Source organism: Carassius auratus, chromosome 41 (assembly GCF_003368295.1).
Source record: "Carassius auratus strain Wakin chromosome 41, ASM336829v1, whole genome shotgun sequence".
Lineage (NCBI taxonomy): Eukaryota > Metazoa > Chordata > Actinopteri > Cypriniformes > Cyprinidae > Carassius > Carassius auratus.
In genome coordinates this window covers 19,077,511-19,098,771 of record NC_039283.1, presented here as the reverse complement: position 1 = coordinate 19,098,771, position 21,261 = coordinate 19,077,511, and the positions used below count along the sequence as shown (strand labels likewise).

General features: G+C 37.1%; 2 protein-coding genes across 2 annotated transcripts; both read right to left on the bottom strand.

Annotated features, from left to right (window-relative positions):
• Positions 1-5,443: 5,443 nt before the first annotated feature.
• LOC113059179 (ras-related GTP-binding protein C) lies at positions 5,444-12,495 on the bottom strand. Its single transcript, XM_026227478.1, has 7 exons — positions 12,134-12,495; positions 10,877-11,080; positions 9,891-10,090; positions 8,044-8,158; positions 7,650-7,792; positions 7,029-7,177; positions 5,444-6,948 (listed from the first exon to the last, which is right to left on the bottom strand). The coding sequence occupies exons 1-7, from the start codon at positions 12,317-12,319 to the stop codon at positions 6,797-6,799; spliced, it is 1,149 nt and encodes a 382-aa protein (XP_026083263.1). The 5' UTR covers positions 12,320-12,495; the 3' UTR covers positions 5,444-6,796.
• Positions 12,496-15,318: 2,823 nt separating this feature from the next.
• On the bottom strand, positions 15,319-18,230 carry LOC113059654 (gap junction alpha-9 protein-like). The gene is made up of 2 exons (XM_026228200.1): positions 18,123-18,230; positions 15,319-17,117 (listed from the first exon to the last, which is right to left on the bottom strand). The coding sequence occupies exon 2, from the start codon at positions 17,107-17,109 to the stop codon at positions 15,613-15,615; it is 1,497 nt and encodes a 498-aa protein (XP_026083985.1). The 5' UTR covers positions 17,110-17,117; positions 18,123-18,230; the 3' UTR covers positions 15,319-15,612.
• Positions 18,231-21,261: the final 3,031 nt, after the last annotated feature.

Genomic DNA, 21,261 nt, shown 5'->3' with positions numbered 1-21,261 from the left:
CTTTCTTTTTCCATGTAAACTTCTTCACCATGACAATATAATACAAACTAACACTGAAATTACTGTAAAATGATCATTTAACAGCTCAAATTTTGTCATTTTAGCACTACAGTCAGGCTGAGGGCAGAAACATGGTGCTGTGCCATTTGAAGCTGTTTCAGAAGGCAACATTTTCTCAAGGAATCAGATGAGTGCTCCAGCAGTGACCATGCTGTTCCTGACCGCCTGAAAGGTGTTACAGTCTGAGATGTGGTTTCTATGGGATTTATTACCAGAGTGGTGTGTGTCCTCAACTCTCACACTGCAGTAAAATACAGCCCACATTCTCCACCACTCTCCACCTTAAACCTGAACCAAGAAGGTCTTTAAAACCTGGAGAAAGCTAACTGTTGGCATTTCTATTCATCTCAATAAGAGAAGCTAGGCTGCCGCAGAACTCCTCGGACATACACAACCTTCTTGCTGTCAGCTTTGCTCAGCTTTCTTTGGGCACAGAATTGCTCTGAGCCAATCACCTGAGCCGCAAATATGATACCTAATCACAAATCACTAATGGACTGGCTAAAGATACAAACACACAAAGTCTCAAAACCTTCACTAGTGACTATCCTTAACTGTTATGTGAAAGTTAACAGAGGGGGAAGAATATACTTTTAAAATGTACACACGCGTTTTGCACAAATATGCCTACTTCTGTACTATACAGTATGTGGAGACGTTTGAAATACAGTAATCATAAAATGGATACTCTAGTCTTCAGTGTTATATTATCCTTCAGAAATCATTCTAATTTGCAGATGGGGTACTCAAAAATTTTGATTATTTTGAAAATTTTGAAATTTTGACACTTTGATATAGGATTCTTTATTAAATAAAAAGCTCAAAAGAACAGCATTTATTTAAAAAAAAATCTTGTTGTTTGTTTGTTTGTAAAATTATAAAATACTTTATTTTCACTTTCACCCAGTTTAATGAATCCTTGCTGAATAAATGGATTATATATTTTTTTTCTTTAATCTTACTGACCCCAAACCATTGAACAGCAGGGTATACTTCATAGAGCATTCTTTTTTTCTATACGTTTGGTCATTAAATGCAGCATATACTCTGTCAGTGTGAATTTGGAAAAGAATAATTGGCCACTTAGAACACATTTATCTAATATAATGAAATTTTAGCAATATACAAGTTGTGAGCAAAAAAAAAAAAAAAAAAAAAAAAAAAACCTTTTTAATGGTCTCATTGAAGAATGAGAAGAAATATGCATCGTTGAAGAAATATGCATCAACAGTCTCAACGGTCTCAACAGTTATAAGAGGATGTTTACGAGTTGGACCACCTATCACTGTAGCTGTAAAACATGTATAAGAATGCAAGATCTTAGCGATCATCTTGTCGGTTTGTATGTCCGTGAGATGTCACCATCATCAGTAGCGTGTCGTATAGGCTGCCAACACACTAGTGCAGGAGTACTGAGTATGCGAGACACAGAATGGAGGATGGGAGAGAGAAAGGGGACCCTTGGGTGGAGGACTGGAGGATGAGAGTTTTCAGGAGTCTTTGATTAGTCCAGCAGTGTCAGGATAAACCTACAAGACACCAAAAGCGACAAGAGAAAGAAGGAAGATAGTGACAGTCAGTCGGAGTGGCAGGCAGACTTGGGAAAGAACAGCATGGTCACTTCATCTGCCTATGGGAAGAGAAAGTCGAGGGAGAAAAAAAGGCAAGAAGAACCACATTCAAATGCCAGTTCTCCCCCTTTCTGGTTAGTCTCGGCAGCTTCACGTCTGACTGAAGACTCCAGCAAATGACTTGATGGGTGCCAATCCACTGTCAACAGCCATAAAGCTGTCCCACATCACTGCACCAAAGCGAGCACGGATCACATTTGTTATACCTCCTAATGACTCCTTCTCGCAGCCTGGGTCGCACGCTTTTCACCCCACCGCAAAAACATTCCTGGTGATGCGAGAAGAACATGTTTTAAACCCGAGCCTGATGAGGGTGGAAGGCCGGCAATATGTTTTTCATGATGCCTGTGAATAGCCAATGAGGAACGGGCCAGTTGAGCGACATGTGTGTGTGCACAACCTCGGACAGGCGAGAAGAGGAATGAGCCATCCTAGAGCCAGCGATTACGCGATCCATCGTGTTCCATTACGTTTAAACAAGCGCTCACATGCAACTTCAGCACTGGGCTGAGCTGTCCGGGACAGCGTATCTGCACGAGCCTGAGATAATGGCATCTGTCGCTGTTCCTTTAGTCACAGTCGACCCAGCGCTGCCCATTAGCCGGCTGTTGGCTGACTGCCCCGGCTCGACACGCTCTGATGGCCCAACACAAAAAATACAGGATCTGACCGGCGCTCCTGTCTCGCTCCTTACTTCCCATTTTTTCCCTCCCCCCGTTCCTACTGTCATGACTAGAGGCTGTCTGGTGTTGGATTTTGTTGGCAAAGCAGCACTCTAATAAAAGAGGGCCCTGACAGTGCTGAGGTATGACTACTGCTTCCCTCTGATCCATACCAGAGTAGGACAGGCCAGCAGATCAGGTCCCTAATTCACAATCAGAGCGCTGCTCCTGTAAGACAGATCTCTCCTCATAGGACATCTCGCTCGGATCGTGGAGCTGCCAGACAGCACTGTCTTGATGTAAAAAATAACCAGCACCTGGTGAAATGGCAACCGGAGTGGTTTCCTCAAGTCACATCCCTTTGTTTAGAAAGCTTCAGAATGCACACCTACAGTCGCACAAGATAAAAGTGAATGCGCAGCTGACAAATCAGTCTCCACGCCAGTGTGGCACTTTCTAAACTTAGCATAACATCAGGCCTAGCCATCAGAAAAGTTCCAGACACTTTGGTGTTAGGGCTGCAGCACAATCACGTCAACACTGCAGTCGGGAAGAGGTGTGGAGCGTTCCCAATTATTAGCCAAGTTTGGCCATTAACATCTAGAAGAGGAGGGGGTTGCACGGCCACGTCAGTTTTGATAAAGCAAAGCAATTTCAGCCACTGCTATTCAGCCAAATTACAGTTGTACATCATGCTGGTTTCTAGCTCATTGTACAAGTGCATGATGTTAACATTTCATTAGCATGCTGGTCGCCAGTGAAAGGGTAAGAGAGACAAGACAAACAATAGAGAGAGAGAGAGAGAGACATTCAGGTCTAATTCATAAGCATTGTCGACATCTAGTGGATTGAAAAGGGCATTACCAAACAGTTGTATGAAACCCATTTGACTAAAAAGCCTACTTTTTAAACTTTTTTGTAAATATTATAGTGCCAAGTTTTATTGACAATATTTATTGCTTATACATTTAACGTTTATATTTGCTGAATATTAAAGTGTTTTAAAAGATACTAACAAATCAACTTTGACCTTCTACGAAGAAATAACTACGCTATCAAAAATGTAACCATAGTTTTCATCTTATACAGTTGTTAGTGCAACAACTTGTGTTAACCTGGTACAATACAACATTGGAATAAAAACTCATTTGAAAAAGGACAGAAATGATCAATTCTGAAAACCTCTTATGTTTGATGACTTCCCATATTAATGTATTGTGGTTTTACAGTAGCCCAATAATACAAATTGTAGTACCTTTATATAGCTATGTTGTATTAAGTTAATACATTATAATATAATTCAAAATAATTAGATATACAGTGAAACACGTACCAAAATCTGACTTAATGAGCCAATCCAGACATTATTAGAACAACTTGAACAATTTTATATTATACATATTATGCTTATATTCAGTACTTTCGTACAATTGTAAGTGTGATATTGCTTTAATAAAACCATAAACTGTAAAGTAATTAGGCCTAATTGGCCTTTGGAGGAAATTGTGGTTATTGTTGTAAATTAACATGTCATGCCTTACTCTTTTAATACTTGTTTCTATTGCTGTAGCATATAAACAAATATGGTGGATAGCCTACATTTCTTTTCTATCTTTTATTATTATTTTGATGCAGAAAAAAATCGTTTAATCTAAACCGGACTCTTAATTAATCAGAATGGTTTAATTATTCACCCACGAGTTTCTTGTTTTGACCAATCATTCTGAAGTGCGCCAGGGCAGTCATTTAAAGGATTAAAGCAAAATGTTTACAAGAAATTAGAAGCTTAATAAAGTGGACAGGAATGCTGTCAGTGTTTTATTGGCAGTAAATTGCGTAGATGTGGAGGTCTCGTAATGAGTCGTGACAGTAGCTGCAAGGCGTATCTGCTTTTATTGGGTTCTTGTGAAATCACTGCGTTATTCAAGCTCGTATTTAACAAGAGTGCTCGAGTAATGGAGCCATAGCCAATAGTGTTAAGCTTCTCATAAAACAGAATTAAGCTTCAACACTCAGAAAAATAGAAAGATCACCTAAATTATTATTAGACTGCTATTTACATTGATGGCCTATATTGTTTAATGAGGTGTTTTAGTACTTTTTCATAAGGACAAAAAATGAAGGAAATAAAATATAAAGGATTTTTAACTTAAGGTATGAATGAGTGGTAAGTACCTCAGTACCAGCACAGCATCTATTGCTATTTCTGCCATATGAAGTTGTGGTAGTGTGATATTCCCCATTCAGCCCATGTATTTTTGTTGGGACAATTTAATAGAAATACTCTGGCGCCCCCAACTGTCCAAAAACGTTTGTAAAAAAAAATATATATATATAGAATGAAACGAAGCTAACCTTTTCTTTAGTCACTAAATTATATAATAGATCATTAATTAATGTAGTGCCTTAATCATGTGCATGGCACTAAAGGTGTAGTTTAAGCAAAAATAAAGAGTCATTTACGTACCCTCATGTCGCTCCAGAAAAAAATATCTACAGATATAAAAAATATATACATGTATATTGTAGTAGTAGTGCTATATTACCAATTTCTGTGATAGCTTTGTCTGTCAAAATTGTCAGATTTTTAAGATGTTATTTATTAATTGTGGATAATCCACACGTCTGTGACTGCTCTGGATGCAGCAGATTGAACTGGAAACGCCTGATCATTCAGATCAGATAGTAATTGAATCATTCAGACCGATTGTGTGAACTATAAAAGATTTGGTTCAAAAGAACGATTGGTTTCTGATTTAAACATCGTAACTTCATGACGTTTCTGTGGATATTAAGGACTTCAATTTCAGTCTGTTTGACGCGCACAATTTTTGTTACTGTAATCGCTGACGCAATCTTAACTTTTCAGGACCAAGACGAAACCTACTGTATTTTTTTTTTTTTTTTTTTTTTACGAACTTTGATGATTTGTGCACATATGATTTTTCCCCCTTCAGGAAGTGTGGTCCCAATTATATGACAGGTACAAATTAAGCATAAGCATTTAATAATATATGCTAATTACAAAACGTCACCTAGGTATTTCTAAATTAAATGTGTGACCAAATCAATGACGGCACATTAATACTCTTGCCGGTGTGTGTACATGTTTTATTTCTTGTGAATGATAACACCTTTGGCAAAACGCAAGACACGCATAATTTGTGTCCTAGATGTAGTCTAAGAAACAGTAATCACAAGCAAGCCTGAAGATCAGTTTGTGTTTTTCATACTTCATTTAGTTATCATTAAATGACATTAGAAAAGACAGCTGATTGCAAGACGATGTGAAGCATCTCTACAGACATGCTTGGAATGGATTTAACTGATGCAAATGTCCTGTCATTTTAGTTATCCTTAATTTCTTTGTTTTATAGCAGATTCTCCGAATCACAAACAACATGCTGATTGGTGATTGGAAGAGTGAAAGTAAAGATTAGCGAGTTTTAAATCTGAGCAAAACTGCATTGGCACCTCAGAACCGGAATGTAAGTAATTAAAGTTCATCCTACAAAGTCCTCAGATTGCATGAGCTACACACCAAGGATGCCGTAATATAACTGGACGGCAACAGTACAGCATAGCAGTTTGAATTTAGTTAGTTATGATCCCTGACATCCTCCGAGGTAAGTGCAATCACAGTGTCCCAGAGGTTAAATGGAACGGTACAGCTCTTTCTCAGTCTTCGGAGTCGCAAACTTGTGTTACTTCATAAGATCTCTGTGCCCCAAACCGGTGCATATCCCTTTCCACTGCATACATGCATGTACACAAACACAAATACAAATACAAAACCACATTTCAATCCCTTTACTAACCTTTCATACACAATACATGGGCTGTTTAGGTGACCAAATGTGTATGTTTCAACTAGGGCCTTGCATCAGACAGGCCTCCTCTACATAAGGCTTCAGAAGTGTACGCTCAAATTTTGTGCACCACAAATTTAAACAGAAGTCAGCCACATTCACGTGTTGAGGAGTAAACCGGGTATGCATTTAAACTTGGCTACCGTGTTAAGTGACCAGCAGAGTATAATACAGCATTCGTCCAAGTTGTCAGGCGGTTTGACCTGAAAGGGTGAGAGGTTCCTTTCTGTGCTTTTTTTTTTTTTTTTTTTTCTCAGTGACTTGCACTTTGTTACATGTTTTCTTGAGGAACAGTTGGTTAATGCCTTTTAAAATCACAAAAAAAAGTGGTCCACCTTCTTTTGTGCCTTTTCCCTTCCATTCATCCGTAGCTTTGCAAGCTTACCCACATTACATTTCTGCCCCACCCACTGAGGCAAGTTTATTTTAGCGACTTTCAAACTCTTTTGCTTATAAAACATTTGGGAGCAGTAATGATGGTCGGCATACAGAATGCGACCCATCCCGTAGTCTCTTTCTTTTGTTACCTTTTCCTTCGTCTCCACACTTTATCATTGTCTTAATCACTATCTGTCTACACAGTGCTCCTGGGGGTTCCGTTTAAGGCAACAGTCTTCATGAGAGGGGTGCCAGCTGGCTGGGTGCTTGTCCTTGAGGTGGAAACACCCACCTCAAACACCTCATGAATGGCTTTCCGGAAACAGTGGAAATTATAATCTATTAATCCTGTGGCACAAATAGGAGAATTAAAAATAATCGAAAACAGCTAGTATGAAAAAAACGACATAACTATTGCTGTGGTGTACCTTTGCGTTCAAAGCTCTCTTCTCTCAAGATGCAGACCAGGGCGAGGAACTTGGTGACCTCTTTCAGGTAGAGCACTGTGGTGTTGTTGAGTCTGATGATGGCCATAGACTCCTTATCATATGCACTGCCAGTGCCATCCTCCTTTAATCTAGATGATCAAAACACACTCAGAATGCAGAACTGACAACAAGCGTACTAAAAATTATGTTAGGAACATGTCAACTCCTCTGCTTGAGGGGAAAACTACCATTCATATTCTGAAACTGTTGTGTTTTTTAAATGAAAACTAAAACCATGACCATATTTTAGACAGTATGAAGAAATGTATATTAGTATATACGTTACATGAAGTTATTTGAGCAGTTATAACATGTATTATTAAAATGGAATTAACATAGGATTAAATTTGGATGCAACTTGCTTCATTTACAGGACAGAAAACTATCCACAATAAAAAAGGATATTAGTAGGTTTTACAAGTTAAGATAATTGGGGGAATATAAAGTTTTAAAGCGCTCTCATGAGCAAAATAAATTTGAGCCAATAGAGAGATGGATGGATCGATTGTGTTTGTATGCATTGCGCATGTACCCCAAGCAGAAATAATATACAAGGCTCACCCGTATATACAGGAGACGTCGATGACCACATCGATCATGTCGCAGCAGAGTTCATAAGACTGCATGTCCACCGGTGAACTGTCGGTGGCGATGTAAATCTTACTGACGACGTCAAACAGGAAGGCCTTCTCAATCCCTGAATTCTATTAGCAGACACACATACACAAACATGTTGCATAATGCCCTGCAGGGTTTGATATGGGAGCTTACAGCATAGAGAGGATAATAAAACATGCATGAGCATGACTGAATCAGAGATGGAAAATGAATAAGCCATTTCCACTGCAGCAACAACAATATAAATTCTTCATAATGATGATAAATGAGTGACCAAAGAGGGAATGGAACTTTATTAAGGTGTAAATATGATTAAGATAAGCGTAGAGACACATACCGATATAAAGATGTTGAGAAGGTTCTCCAGCGTGGGGAGCTGAGGGAGGAGCTTCTGGACAACTTTACTGAAGGCCTCAAAGATGGAGTGATCATATATACTAGTCAAATAGAAACTGTAGAGGACAGAAAAAAGGTATTCTATTAGTAAGATTTATTACAGCTCATACACCTAATTTTTATTTTACCAGTATTAGCACGTTGGTCCAAACTGCAGATAATGCTTTTCTTATTTTATTTTATTTATTTTTTAGTGCATTATGGCCATATTTACACAGTGAACCAATTAAGTTTTTTTATTCCATTATCTGCACAGATCAAACCTTGTTGCACATGTGTAAACAGTACAACTGTTCAAACGAAATTACAGGGTAGCTAAAGAAATGTTTCTCAGGCCTGAACACTCACTCCTGACAGCTGCAGTATCACATGGATATGTGTGAGTGGCGAACAGTTAAAAGCAATTCTTGATCAAAATGCTCATCTTAGTAGGATATTTATGTAAAATCAGTGCTATAGACTATACATTTGGGACACAAACATTGCAGTGTAAACAGATCTGCTGCCAAATGAACAGAAAGGGAAACCAAAATCTGGCAGAACAGAAGGGGCATGAAGGCTCTGCAGTGTTTGACAGCAACCTTTTAACATACTAAAATATCCTCTAATATCGCACTGGTCTAATGTGCAAATATAATGAGCAACTTGTATGAAATGACAGTTGGTGCCAATTATGAAAGGTGACAAAACTGCAGTGGGAGTAATTCTAATATTCATATTAATTTAAGGATTATATTATTATGGTTAATTCTGAATAAATGAGGCAGCAGCACACATTAGTCTGTCCTACTTTTAAAAAATAATTTGTATTACCAGGGTTGTGTTAGCTATAAAAACCACAGAGATATCTGAAACTGACCACTCAAGCCTTCTGGAACCACACACACTCATATTGCTGTACTGAACAGAGCTGAAGGAAAACAAGCTTCTGGATTTCCTAATATGCCTTCAGCATGTAAATAATGCATTTGTGTAAGTGTTAATTCCTAGAAAGATGCCAAGATGCCAAAATCCAAATACACATATTGGAAAACAAAAACCATAGTAACCTAAAAGGCAAAAAAAAAAAAAAAATGCTTTTTCACTTTTTCAACCTTTTGGACAACTAAAAGGTTTCACTCTTTTATGCAACAAAAAAAAAGTGTATTTATTTGAGGTGATCAGAGACACCATAGCCGGACTGATACAGATAAATAATTCAAATGTAAATGCAAATATTTTCAGATAATGCACCATTGAGCACACACTCCTAGATCTTTAGAATTGAGAGCTGCATATTAATCTCTACATTTGGTAAAAAAGTACCAGGAGATTCTAAAGCATTAGTGAAAAAAAAAATACCTTGTAATCGGATTCAGCCAAAAGTGGCACTCATTTAAAATCTGACCAAATTAATTTAGCAAATTCCTATAAATCGCTGAGATTTAACACTGAGCTCATGAAAAACACTAATAATCACCATTTCCTTACAGAACCACTCTTCGACATGAATCCATTAACCTCATTATCAAGTCAACAGAGTGGCTCTGATTTAACAGTTTCTTTGCTTTTAGTGATGTAAAAGACAAACCGAGAAACAAATATCAATCACACAAATTTTCCTCATATTCACATTCATTAAGAACATAAACTTAAAAAAATATATAATTATGATTTGATAAAAAAAAAAAAAAACACTACACATTTGTTCTATCTTCTCAAATTGCATTAATAGTGACAAATATTAGGGGTCAAGGAGTATTTCAATCAATAAGCAGCATTCAAAATAAGAATGCAAATGTTTAATACCTGAGATGTAGTTTCTCTAAACTGGCATCTGCCAGGTCATCATTAGCCCTCTGGTGTATATCCCGCTGGGTCTCAATCTTATGGTCATCAGACAGGCCGTCTACTTTATGGATGAAGACTTCAAAGTTGATCTCTGGGTTGACCCTGTAGGCGCGTGATACTGTTAGGTGGAGTCGACCAAGGGCCTCCACATAGTCATCCTGTGATACAGAGGAAGAATGCAACGTACAATGTCGAGGTTGGCCAGGTTTAGAGAAAATACTGTGCTTGGGGTTACCAAACTAATTTTAAATTGCAATTTAACACATTTAGAACAGAACTATACACATAAATGATGCAAGAATATTTCTTCAAATTGCAGAACTTTAAGAGATCTTCTTGAACTTTTTTTTTTTGGGGGGGGGGGGTGATATCACACTGCTGTAGTTGAGACTTCAATTGGTAAAACATTGGTATACTTTAAAATAATTTTCAGCTAGAAGGAAGACTGAAGGGCTGAGGGAAAACAGCACGGACTTCCTTGTATCAGCAGAAACAAAGTCAATCTTGTACCTATTTTTACTTGAGGTCAATGTGATCCAATGAGCTAAGCCTCAATGACAAACAACATTCAATTAAATAAAACCAGAATGTCTAAACTCAATGCCAAGATTTACAACCATTAAAGAGATCACCCAGAAATGAAGATATTAGAAGAATGTGGTTAAACAAACAGTTTCTGGTCCCCACTGAATTCTATAGTATTTTTTTCCATACTATGAAAGTTAAAAAAGACAATTTAATTGATTAATTAGCCTAATAACAATGACATAGATACTTATAAACCCAGTTGTATCTGCTTAAAACTGTACAAAGCTGGTCAGTATTTATAATTATAACGTTTCACAAAAGAATCCAGCCGTCTCGAATCACTGACAGAACTTCATCAAAATGTCGTTTAGGTGTGCACAGTAATGAGTGTCACAGCTTTGAATTTCTTGTTTCACCTGCGCATCGATGACAAATATCAAGGCCCCGGTTCCTCGGAAAATCATCTCGTAGTCGAAGGTTGGATCGAAAAAGTCCACTTGTCCAGGGAAGTCCCAGATCTGGAAGTTGACAAAGGAGCTGCTGGAGATGTCATCTTTATAGATCTTGTTGGTGCTCTCCAGAAACAGGGTCTCATTGGGGGACATCTTATGAAACACCACCTAATAAGTCAAAGACATTTGATACATTAAAAGCATTCTCAAAGTACCCCGTTTCACCTCCAGTGGGAGAGTAATAAAGTCAGACAGTTGTGAAATCAAACTAAAAGCCAAGTCACATGTTTCATGGACTCTGAGGAGCTTACTGGTGGCAAGACTGAAGTCTCAGAGGCTTCAAATTGTACATTCTTTAATTGTATAGCCATGCCTATCATAGGCATTTTAAGGTTGCACTCGGTGTACGTTTTTTTTTATTATTTATCAGGCAATAACTGTCCCAATAGTAACATAAGGTTATGGACTTAGTGACATCATGGCTGTGAAATTATGGATGAAAGACAAAAAATAAATATTATACAATGATATAAAAGTTTAAAAAGGGTTTTCTGTTGTCTCAGTGATAAAAGTGAAATCACAAATGAAGGTGCTTACTTCATCTGTTGCCAGATAGACTGTCACATTGCCAGAAAAATAACAATAACAACACATTGCTCACACTTTTTTTTCCCCTCCATGCATGCTTAGAAGTATTCTCCTTGAAGCAATTGTGGGTTTCGCGGTACAGAAGTTATGACTGTCATGTGTTTGTGTTCAGTGCTTGATGATGCAGCATTTATCTTCAGCTGGTGGCATGGAAACTGTGGGGAGTCATAACTACAGACAGAAACTGCTTGTTTATATGGTGTTTGTTGTTATACTGTTTGGTACTTTTATAGTAATGTTTTCATTAAGAAATCACGTGTCACATCAATGCCGGGTGAGTTATCACACTATTAACACGGCACGCACATAATGCTACATGTATCCTTCTTAGCAAAATTAATGAGGGTGATGTATTTTGGCCTGTATGGCATCCAACTCCATAAACCCACTGCTGCTTAAGAAATAGGTTGGTTGTCAGTGCTCTGAGTGGTGCTCTTGTCCGTGTCCAGTGACAGCTAGGCGGCCCGTAGCGGCTCTGACCCGGTTCAAACGCGTTCCGATAAGAAGTCAGTAGAGGAACGACCATATGTAAACGACAACCTAGACGGTCTAAATATCATCTCTTCCCCCTACCTTCTGGATAGATGACTTTCCGCTTCTCCTCAATCCCATCAGCAGGATCCTCGGTTTGCTGTCGGAGGGAGTGGGATTATCCTCAATATCTTCTTCTTCTTCTTCTTCTCCATATCCGAAATCTTTGGGAAACGAGTCCGCCACCCCGAAGCTGTCCGCCAGCGGTGCCTCGTACTGGATCGACATGTTAACCCCCTCCCCTACCCCTTTAAAATATAACCTGGCCGATTTTTATTAATCCAATCAAGACGAAATTAATGCTCGGTGAACAAACGTAAAACCGCGTTAGCGTATAAATACGTGAGAGCAAACTTATTATGGATTCTCCTTTAAATCTTCAGCCTCTTGTGTTTCCCTTCTGAATGAAACGCCCACTTAAAATCGATACTCGTGTGTAATTGGGTGGCGGTCCGGTAACTCGTACGCTGATTGGATAAGTAAAGTGTCACTCTACTAAGCTATTAAAATGTGGGTGGGATCTTTGCAAGTCATGTGCCTGATGGTCACCTGATATTTTTTTTCGACCTGTCTCCTGAAGCGGTATGATTAAGATTTGTTGGTAAATGTTAAATGTTGTTTATGAATGTTCGTTTATAAATGTTAGTTAAATCCCATTTTCCAAGCTCAGTATGCCCTTTTAAAAAAGAAGAAAAATAAAAATAAAAGTAGTAAATAAATGAATCAATAAGTATCTAGTGGGGAAACTTTTGTTATGTTTTACTTATTTTAAAATTGTTGACCAAATAGAAATCTGCAAACAATAACATATTTGTTTGTTGAACTATATTTATTATTTTAATCATTGGTTAATATACAATTTTAACATTATATAAGCCTATATGTTAGTTCTTTCTTTCAGATGGGTAAATTGCAATTAACATCTCTTGTAATTTGTTATGCTCAAGTCATATCTATTTACCATGTAAATATGTTCATATGACATCAAGACAGTAATTTAATTTGGACAACTATTTTTAGACTTCAAAAGGTTTAAACAGTCTGTTGTTTAATGTAATAATGAAAGTTATCCCACACAAAATTAACATGTGTACCAGTTAAACAATAGGCTGATTAAAGGAAAGGTCTTCAGACAATAACAACATTGACTGACCAATGTGTCCTATAGCTAAAACCAGTGTTGTCATTGTTCAGTTTTACTACTGTATATGCACAGCTGTGCTGAAACCGTTTCACTTTAGTTCAGTTTTTAGCAGCAGAGGTCAATTAAATTGATAAAATATTAAAAGTACATTTAATCAACGTAATGTTGGAAAGACAATCTTTTTATGGTTAGGACACCACCAAATAAAGTATAAAGGACTGGATCATAATTAAGGCTTCTTGAAATAAAAATAGCAAAGGCTTTCCATTCAAAAGTTGAGTAGGAATGTATAGCTCTTACGAAACAGGTTCATCTGAACAACTGTTTGGAAGACAGATGGGTTGTGTTTTGTTTGTTTTATGTTTTTTTTTTCTAAAACACCAAGAAAGTATAACTGATCTAGTTCCTAAAACTAGAGCAGCATTTAATTGCTAATATCTCAAGTCATAGTATAAAGTATATTTTGTGTGAGGACTCAAAATACATATCTATATGCCCACTGCTCCGGGTGTGTGTTTACGGTTTGTGTGTGCACTTTGGATTGGTTAAATGCAGAGCATGAATTCTGATGGGTCACCATACTTGGCTGTATGTCACGTCACTTTCACTTCACTTTTTCACTTTCACTTTATTCCAGAAGATGGTGCTGTTAGCACTTAACATTTTCTGATTTTGAGCTGTATTATAAATTCACTGGACTGTTGTTAAAATAATTTTCAAATGGCTGTTTGTCTCCCTTTAATGTGAGGTAACACTTAGCATTTATGATAATTCTCTTTACAGTTAAGTGTAAGACAAGAACGGTTTCTTAAAGAAACTTTTTTTTAGTGACAGTATGACATGAATCAATGACAAAAAATGTTAAGCGGACAATAACAGCAATAGACAACATAGATAAAGTACAAAACCATATTAAATACAAGAAATATTAAAATTTGAATTTGGTGAATTCCTAAGTCGAAACTGTTGGATATTTTGGTACTTACAACTTTGGTTTTACCTATAAGGTTCTAAACCAGCTACATTTAACTGGTAAAAGCATGTGTGCATGGTTAAATAATGCACAGTATGTTTATTTATGCATTTATTAGATACATGCTAGCAAAATATATTCATTTTGCTTGTTTTATCTTATCTTAATTTAGAAAAACTGGTGTCCATACTCTTCGAAAAGAAAGATCCATTTTAATATTGGTTTTAATTGCACTGTAAATCAGACCAGTTTGCATCATGTTCCAAATTATATCTTTCTCTGATTTTCATAATTAGTCAATGCAAATGACAGTCCGTATAATTTAAGTCATCAACCATTAGGGTATAATTCTAATTTTATTGAATAAACCTTCTTATGATAAGAGTATTTATTTCAAAAATAAAAGAAAACTGAAAATGCACTATTCCAAATTATTATGCACGGAGTTAAAATATTTTAGATGGGCATTTGCAGCATTAGGTGGTCATATTTACTGAAATCAAAAGCCATTTTAATCAAAAACATCCTAACAGGGCAAGTTACATCTCAACATAGGACCCCTTCTTAGATATCACCTTAGCAATTCTTACATCCATAGAACTAGAGTTTTTGGAGAGTTTCTTCTTGAATTTGTTTGCAGGATGTCAGAATAGCCTCACAGAGCTGCTGTTTTGATGAGAACTGCCTCCCACTTTTTGGCAGCAGAGATCCTTTTTCTTTCCCATATTGCTTGAAACCTGTGGCCTGCTTAATAATGTGGAACGTCCTTCTTAAGTACTTTTCCTTCAGTTGGGTTAATCTGGCAAAATAATGATCACAGGTGTCTGAGATTCATTTCAGTGGTCCATAGAGCCCTGAGACACAAGAACCATCAATGAGTTTAATTGAAAAACAAAAACAAAATATGTTTATGACACTTACATACAATTTGCATAATAATTTGGAACGCAGTGTATTTATCTGTTAAAATGACATATGCACATAAAACAATTATTTTTTAAGATTTTTACAGCTGTTCTATTCCAGCACAATATTTTAATTTTATTTATTATTATTTATTTATTTTACAATTACATCATTTTGACTTCTGATGCAGGAAGTACCGAAAAAAAGAGAACAAGGTGTCCAGGTGAGAACAAGGCATACATAAACACATGTACAATCTCTCTAGTGTAGTCATACTACTATTGTTAATTCATTACTGTCAGTTTGTACTGCTAATTTGATATGTATTTAAAAAGAGAGCATAAACAATTCGTTAAGGAGTGCCACAACTTTATAGCGATGAAAATAAAACATTAGTCGGAGATTAAAGTCATTTTACAGTCACTCTGGTCATTTTCCATCACCATACAACTGGTCAAATGACATGGATACCATCAATAGTGAATGTATGAATTTTTCTCATATCTGTAAGTCTGTAGGAGCTGCTCGTCGGCTACTGGAACTGCTGGCCAATGAGGCGCGATGGCTCGGTGATGCTCGTGGACTATGCCTTGACTCAGAGCTGGATTCCTCTATTGAATCAGGAGAGGTAGGCCTGCTCATTTTGGGATCAGACCTGGATGAAGTACGTGCCCGCACAGCGGCGTAAGGACAGCGGGCCTTAGCTCCTTCCAGGGAATCCGTGTCTGAGCCATTCCCTTCTACAACCGTTGAGCAGTTCCATGGTGCACTGACCTTCCATGGCTTCTTTCCCATGCCGGATGATGTGTGAGGAGATTCCCTGGTGTGGCTCAATGAGTCTGAAGTCTTCGACTCCTGGCCTTTCTTGAGCAGAGACAGAAGGTGGACGGAATCTTCCCCTTCGTCTTGCTTCGGTGGTGTGACGGAGTTGCAAGGTGGTGAACACGTATCACTGCTGGTGTTGTTGGAATTGCTGTTGTGCTCAGTGTGACTATTCTGCGAGAACTTTGGTGCATCAGAACCATCTTTGGCTGGCAAATCACCCTGAACAGGCAAGAAAGCAGAGGATGGGTTAATCAAAGGAGGGTAAGCGGTTCCATCAGGTGGTCTCTCGAGAAGAAGGTTGTATCCACTAGTTGCCGATGCAATGGTGGCCTTGCGGCCAGTGGAGGTGCCGATGCATGTCTGATGCACCATAGAATCTTTCTTCAGTTTGTTGGGATAGTAGCTGTCATCGAGATCATCCCTCAGCTCTGGGTAGTAGTTCAAGATGACCTTTTTAAACTTCTTGTAGCCCAGGTGCATGATCTCCAGGATGTTGAGAAACAATGAGATGCCAGCTATGCATTGCATGAACGCCATGAAGAAGCTTTTTTCAGTGGGTCGAGATACAAAGCAATCCACCGCATTCGGGCAGGGCTCCCGCTCACATTTGTAGAGCGGATTTAGCTGAAACCCATACAGAATATATTGTCCGGTCATGAAACCCACCTCTACGGCCGAGCGGGTGACTATGTGAGCCACGTAGGTGCGCAGAAGAGACCCCCTCAATGGAGCTTTGTTCAGTTTCCCCTGGTCAATCTGCCGAAGCTCACGCTCTATTTTGCGTCTTACCTCTGTCATCTCCACATCCACGGACTCGAGTTCGCGTCTCAGTGCCAATTTTTTTCGCTGCCGTTCTTTTTCGAGGGCACGGAGTCGGAAGAGAGCATGGCCCATGTACACCAGCGAGGGCGAAGAAACAAAGATGACCTGCAGCACCCAGTAGCGGATGAGGGAAATGGGGAATGCCTTGTCATAGCACACATTGCGGCAACCAGGCTGCTCAGTGTTGCAGATAAAGTCAGCCTGTTCATCATTCCACACATCCTCCGCTGCCACACCAAGCACCAGCATGCGGAAGATGAAGAGGATAGTCAGCCAGATCTTCCCCACCATGGTGGAGTGGATATGCACCTCTTCCAAAATCCCACCAAGAAAGTTCCAGTCTCCCATTTTTGTGTCTGTTAAGAGAGGGATTAAGGAGCAAGAATCATGAAAATGGACTGTGGGGCTCTGCCAACACCACCAACAACACTTTTGGTTGGAGTATGTCCTTAAGTAGCTTTGAGACTTGACTAAACCAGCTATATCCAAACACCAAGAAATTGTTTTTTCAATAAACCTCTGGCGGAAACTGCTAACAACATACTTCAATATGGAAAAATTGCATCTATGCTGTATTATTTGTAAGAACTGAAACATTCAGTTTAAGTTAACAACTAAATTTGGTCCCCATTCTTTTTATACTTAGAGACTTGATTTCTCATTGCATTTCTACATACCATCAAACCCTAAAATATATTTACAATTATTTTTTATTTCATAATACCAGTAGACAACAGTGTGTCACCACATGCATTCTACTTTAATGTCCCCTCTATATATTTTGTGTTTGTTAGTTGTCTTTAAATTGTATCTGAAAACCTCCAGAAAAAATAAATAAATAAAAGACTGGTTTGCATTTTAATATTAACATGCATTGAGAAAACAATTTAAGTATCAGATTATTAAATTATTTTACAACATATGTAAAATAATTTTTCATACATAACTTTCATACTGTCACTTTTGTTTTAAACTTACATTTTCCCAGAGCAAATATGAACATCTTATAGCAGCCCAATATATTTATATAGATGCATAAAGCATTGGAGACTTATTTCAAAACTAGTAAGAAATAACATAAGAAATATAATTTGAATGCGAGACTGAAACTACTAACGCAACAACACAAAGTTTCCATAACATGCATAAAATAGTCAGGTATATGGTAAAATTCAGTCATAAACGGTATGACGATATGAGTTTTTCAATGAAAGATTTTTTTAAAATGTTTACAAAAGGTACTAGGTGTATGGTTTAATTTGGATATAATTATTTTTATTATAATTAATTTTTTAATATTATTATTATTATTATACATACATTTGCAGTTTTGTTAAAAGTAAACAGAAACACCAACGTACCTTAAAGAAACAAGGAGGAAGTTAAGTAAATCTTCATAGTAACTCAAAAGCTACTCCAACGCCTACACTTTAAGTACAAAAAGCTAGACTCGTGCCATAGACTGGTCATCGTTAAAGGTCTCGACTAAACGCAAAACAAGCAGGTCCATTTGTCCCAACTTATAGTCATGCAGGAGAAATCAATACACTAACAGAAGCCATTTACCTTAAAGCAGTATGTGCAGACGGTCGGAGCTTGAAATCCCCGCGGGTCATACAAGCGCCACCAGGCCGCCAAAATATTAAAAAAATCGTTGGTGACCTGCACATTTGACGCAGCATATCACTTGAACTTTTGTGACCCCTTCTTTTCTCTCTGTAGGCACCAAAAGTAGTTTTCCGAATACGCAAGGGTCTGTTGGCAAGCGCACAGCTTCTGTATGTCATTACGTTCATGCTCGTATGTACACGCTCTTTCACAGTATACGGTCTTGCATGTTTGATGCTATTTATCGCCCGTTTTATGCTGAGTTGTAAAAATAGGTAAACTCACGCGCGCTTCTCTACTTGTGGAGCGATTTACAGAGAAATAGAGAAGCAACACATATTTTATTTGGTGAAATTTTAAATAAAACCGCAAAAGCTGAGAATTATTGTACTTTTTTCCATTCAAATGTTCAGAGCTAAGCGCAACGCTTTCTAATGGCATTTGGTCACATGTTGGCACTACTTTTTGTAGTCAATACTTCGGGAGGTAATCAATCGGTCATGTCCGATTTCATACTCTGCTAGGTCCAGCCCAATGTAATTAAAGTCGTCTCAGTTAGCCGTGGTGATATTTTATTCCATTTAAAATAAATCAATGGTGCAATCCCCTTACACTCACTAACTGCTGTTGGTTGATACATTCTGAGACATTTATTTAGGGGCATGTCAGGCAAGCCCTATTTAACGTAACGAGTGAGCCACTTATTACACAATCTGATTCAGGCATGATTTTAATGATAACTAAATTAAAGCTTTTGTATTTTAAAAAGAGAATCATATTAGGTTTCATTGAATTCGTTTTATGCTCCCTGATGTTGCTCCCAGATTAAATGAATTTAAAGTGATAATATATATATATATATATATATATATATATATATATATATATATTATATATATATATATATATATATATATATATATATATATATATATACATACAGTAATTCAACTATTTATACTTTACATAATACTTTTTTTTTTTTTTTTTGCTGTGAGGGCAAAACTTATTTCCAGCGGCCATTACTCCATTCTTCAGGGTCTCACGACCCTTTTGAAATCATTATAATATCGGCTACTGATTTGGTGTTCAAGAAACATATTATCAATGATGAAAACAGCTATGCTGCTATATATTTTTGTGGAAGACTTCTTTCAGGATTTTTTTGATAAACAGAGATTAAAGGAACAGCATTGATTTGTTTGTAAAACTGTAAAAGTCTTTACTATCGCTTTTGATTAACTGAATGCATCCTTGCTCAATCCAAGTATTATTATTTTATTTTTTCAAAAACAATCTTAGTGTAGTGAATATTATGTATATGTATTTCTGCTACTAACAATAGATTGGAACAAAGTACCTGGTGGGGTCAGCTGGGGAATGTGGTGGCGGGCCAATCACATTTCAGTGTTACTCAGGGTCAAAGAACTAAACTTCTGATGAACATTTAGTTGCAAACACAGCCCCAGACAGTGTCAATTAAGTTCTAAAAATAACCCAGAATTAGATTAATACATATTAGGGGTGGGAGCCTCATGCATTGATTTGATTTACAACCCAAATTCTGGATTGTACTGGAATGTTTTGTTAGTCCGAAATTTACCCAGTTGATGTGATTGGTCAGTAAAGTGGAAAATCAGCCTCAAAGCAAAAGCTCCTCTTTTCATCCTTAAATGCCCTTTGAGAACTTACAGGTCACACCAGGTAAACAACAGTTCTGTAAATTTCAGAAACATCCACTATTGAGATATTGAGTTTATTGTGCAGCAAGGGGTAGCATTAGTATATAGGATCAATTCACGAAATAATGCTTTAACGATCAGTGAACTATTTTATACCATGTGGATGGAGTTTGTTAGTCATTTGAAAAAAAAATTCCCTGTAGCAAACACACCACTTAAATATGAAGGACCTCAGTGAAAACTCAACTGCCATCAAATAGCGCATTGTAATGAAACCGTTCAAATTTAGTTTTGTTGACTGAAAATACCTGCAATGTTGTTAGACTGGCAAGAACACTGTATCCATATTGGGCAGCAATCAATGGCTCTGTTTTGGAGAACTACTATCAGCTAATTAAAACAGAGGAACAGAGGACAGGATGCTTTCCGTTGTAAACTCACTTCACCTTGGTTCAGCATAGCACAACATTTATTTCACATCCAAATTCATTAACCAGTTCATAAAACAACTATATGTAAAACACATAAATACTACTAAATGAAATAGACCAATATGGTTTTAAAGTGTTGTACAATATCTTTAAAGATGACATGATTCTTCAAATTGCCACCACATTTCCAGCGTTAAACCAATTCCTGAATCTTAATGATGTGATAATCAATTGTAAATGCATTATTATAGATGCATATCATTAGTATTGAAATGACATTTCCTTTTTATTAAAGGTCAATAACTTGCAATGCAATACCACATTTAACTACATTTGTGACCTCAGGTGGAGTTCTGTCCACATGCTGATCAGTGCTGCCCTCTACTTGTATTATTATGACATCTCAAATATTCTGTGAGATGACAATAATGTGAAATACATTTAGAGTTTTTATAAATAATAATAATAACAACTACATGCCAAGTTTATCTTTTTAAACAAAAAGCTCATTTTTGGCTTCATACAAATCAAACTCTAATTAAATTGATCTGTTTAGTCATGACAGAAATTTGTAAACAAGCCTCAAAAGCTCAGGAATTTGTGAATATAAAATGAATGGTCCCACCAAAAAAAAAAAAAAAAAAAAAAAAAAATAAAATATATATATATATATATATAAAAACATTTGTTTCCTTTACATATAGTGTATTAGCATTCAACCTTTAAAAAAAGACCAACAGGATATTCTGACATATAACTTTAACACACACACATCCTCC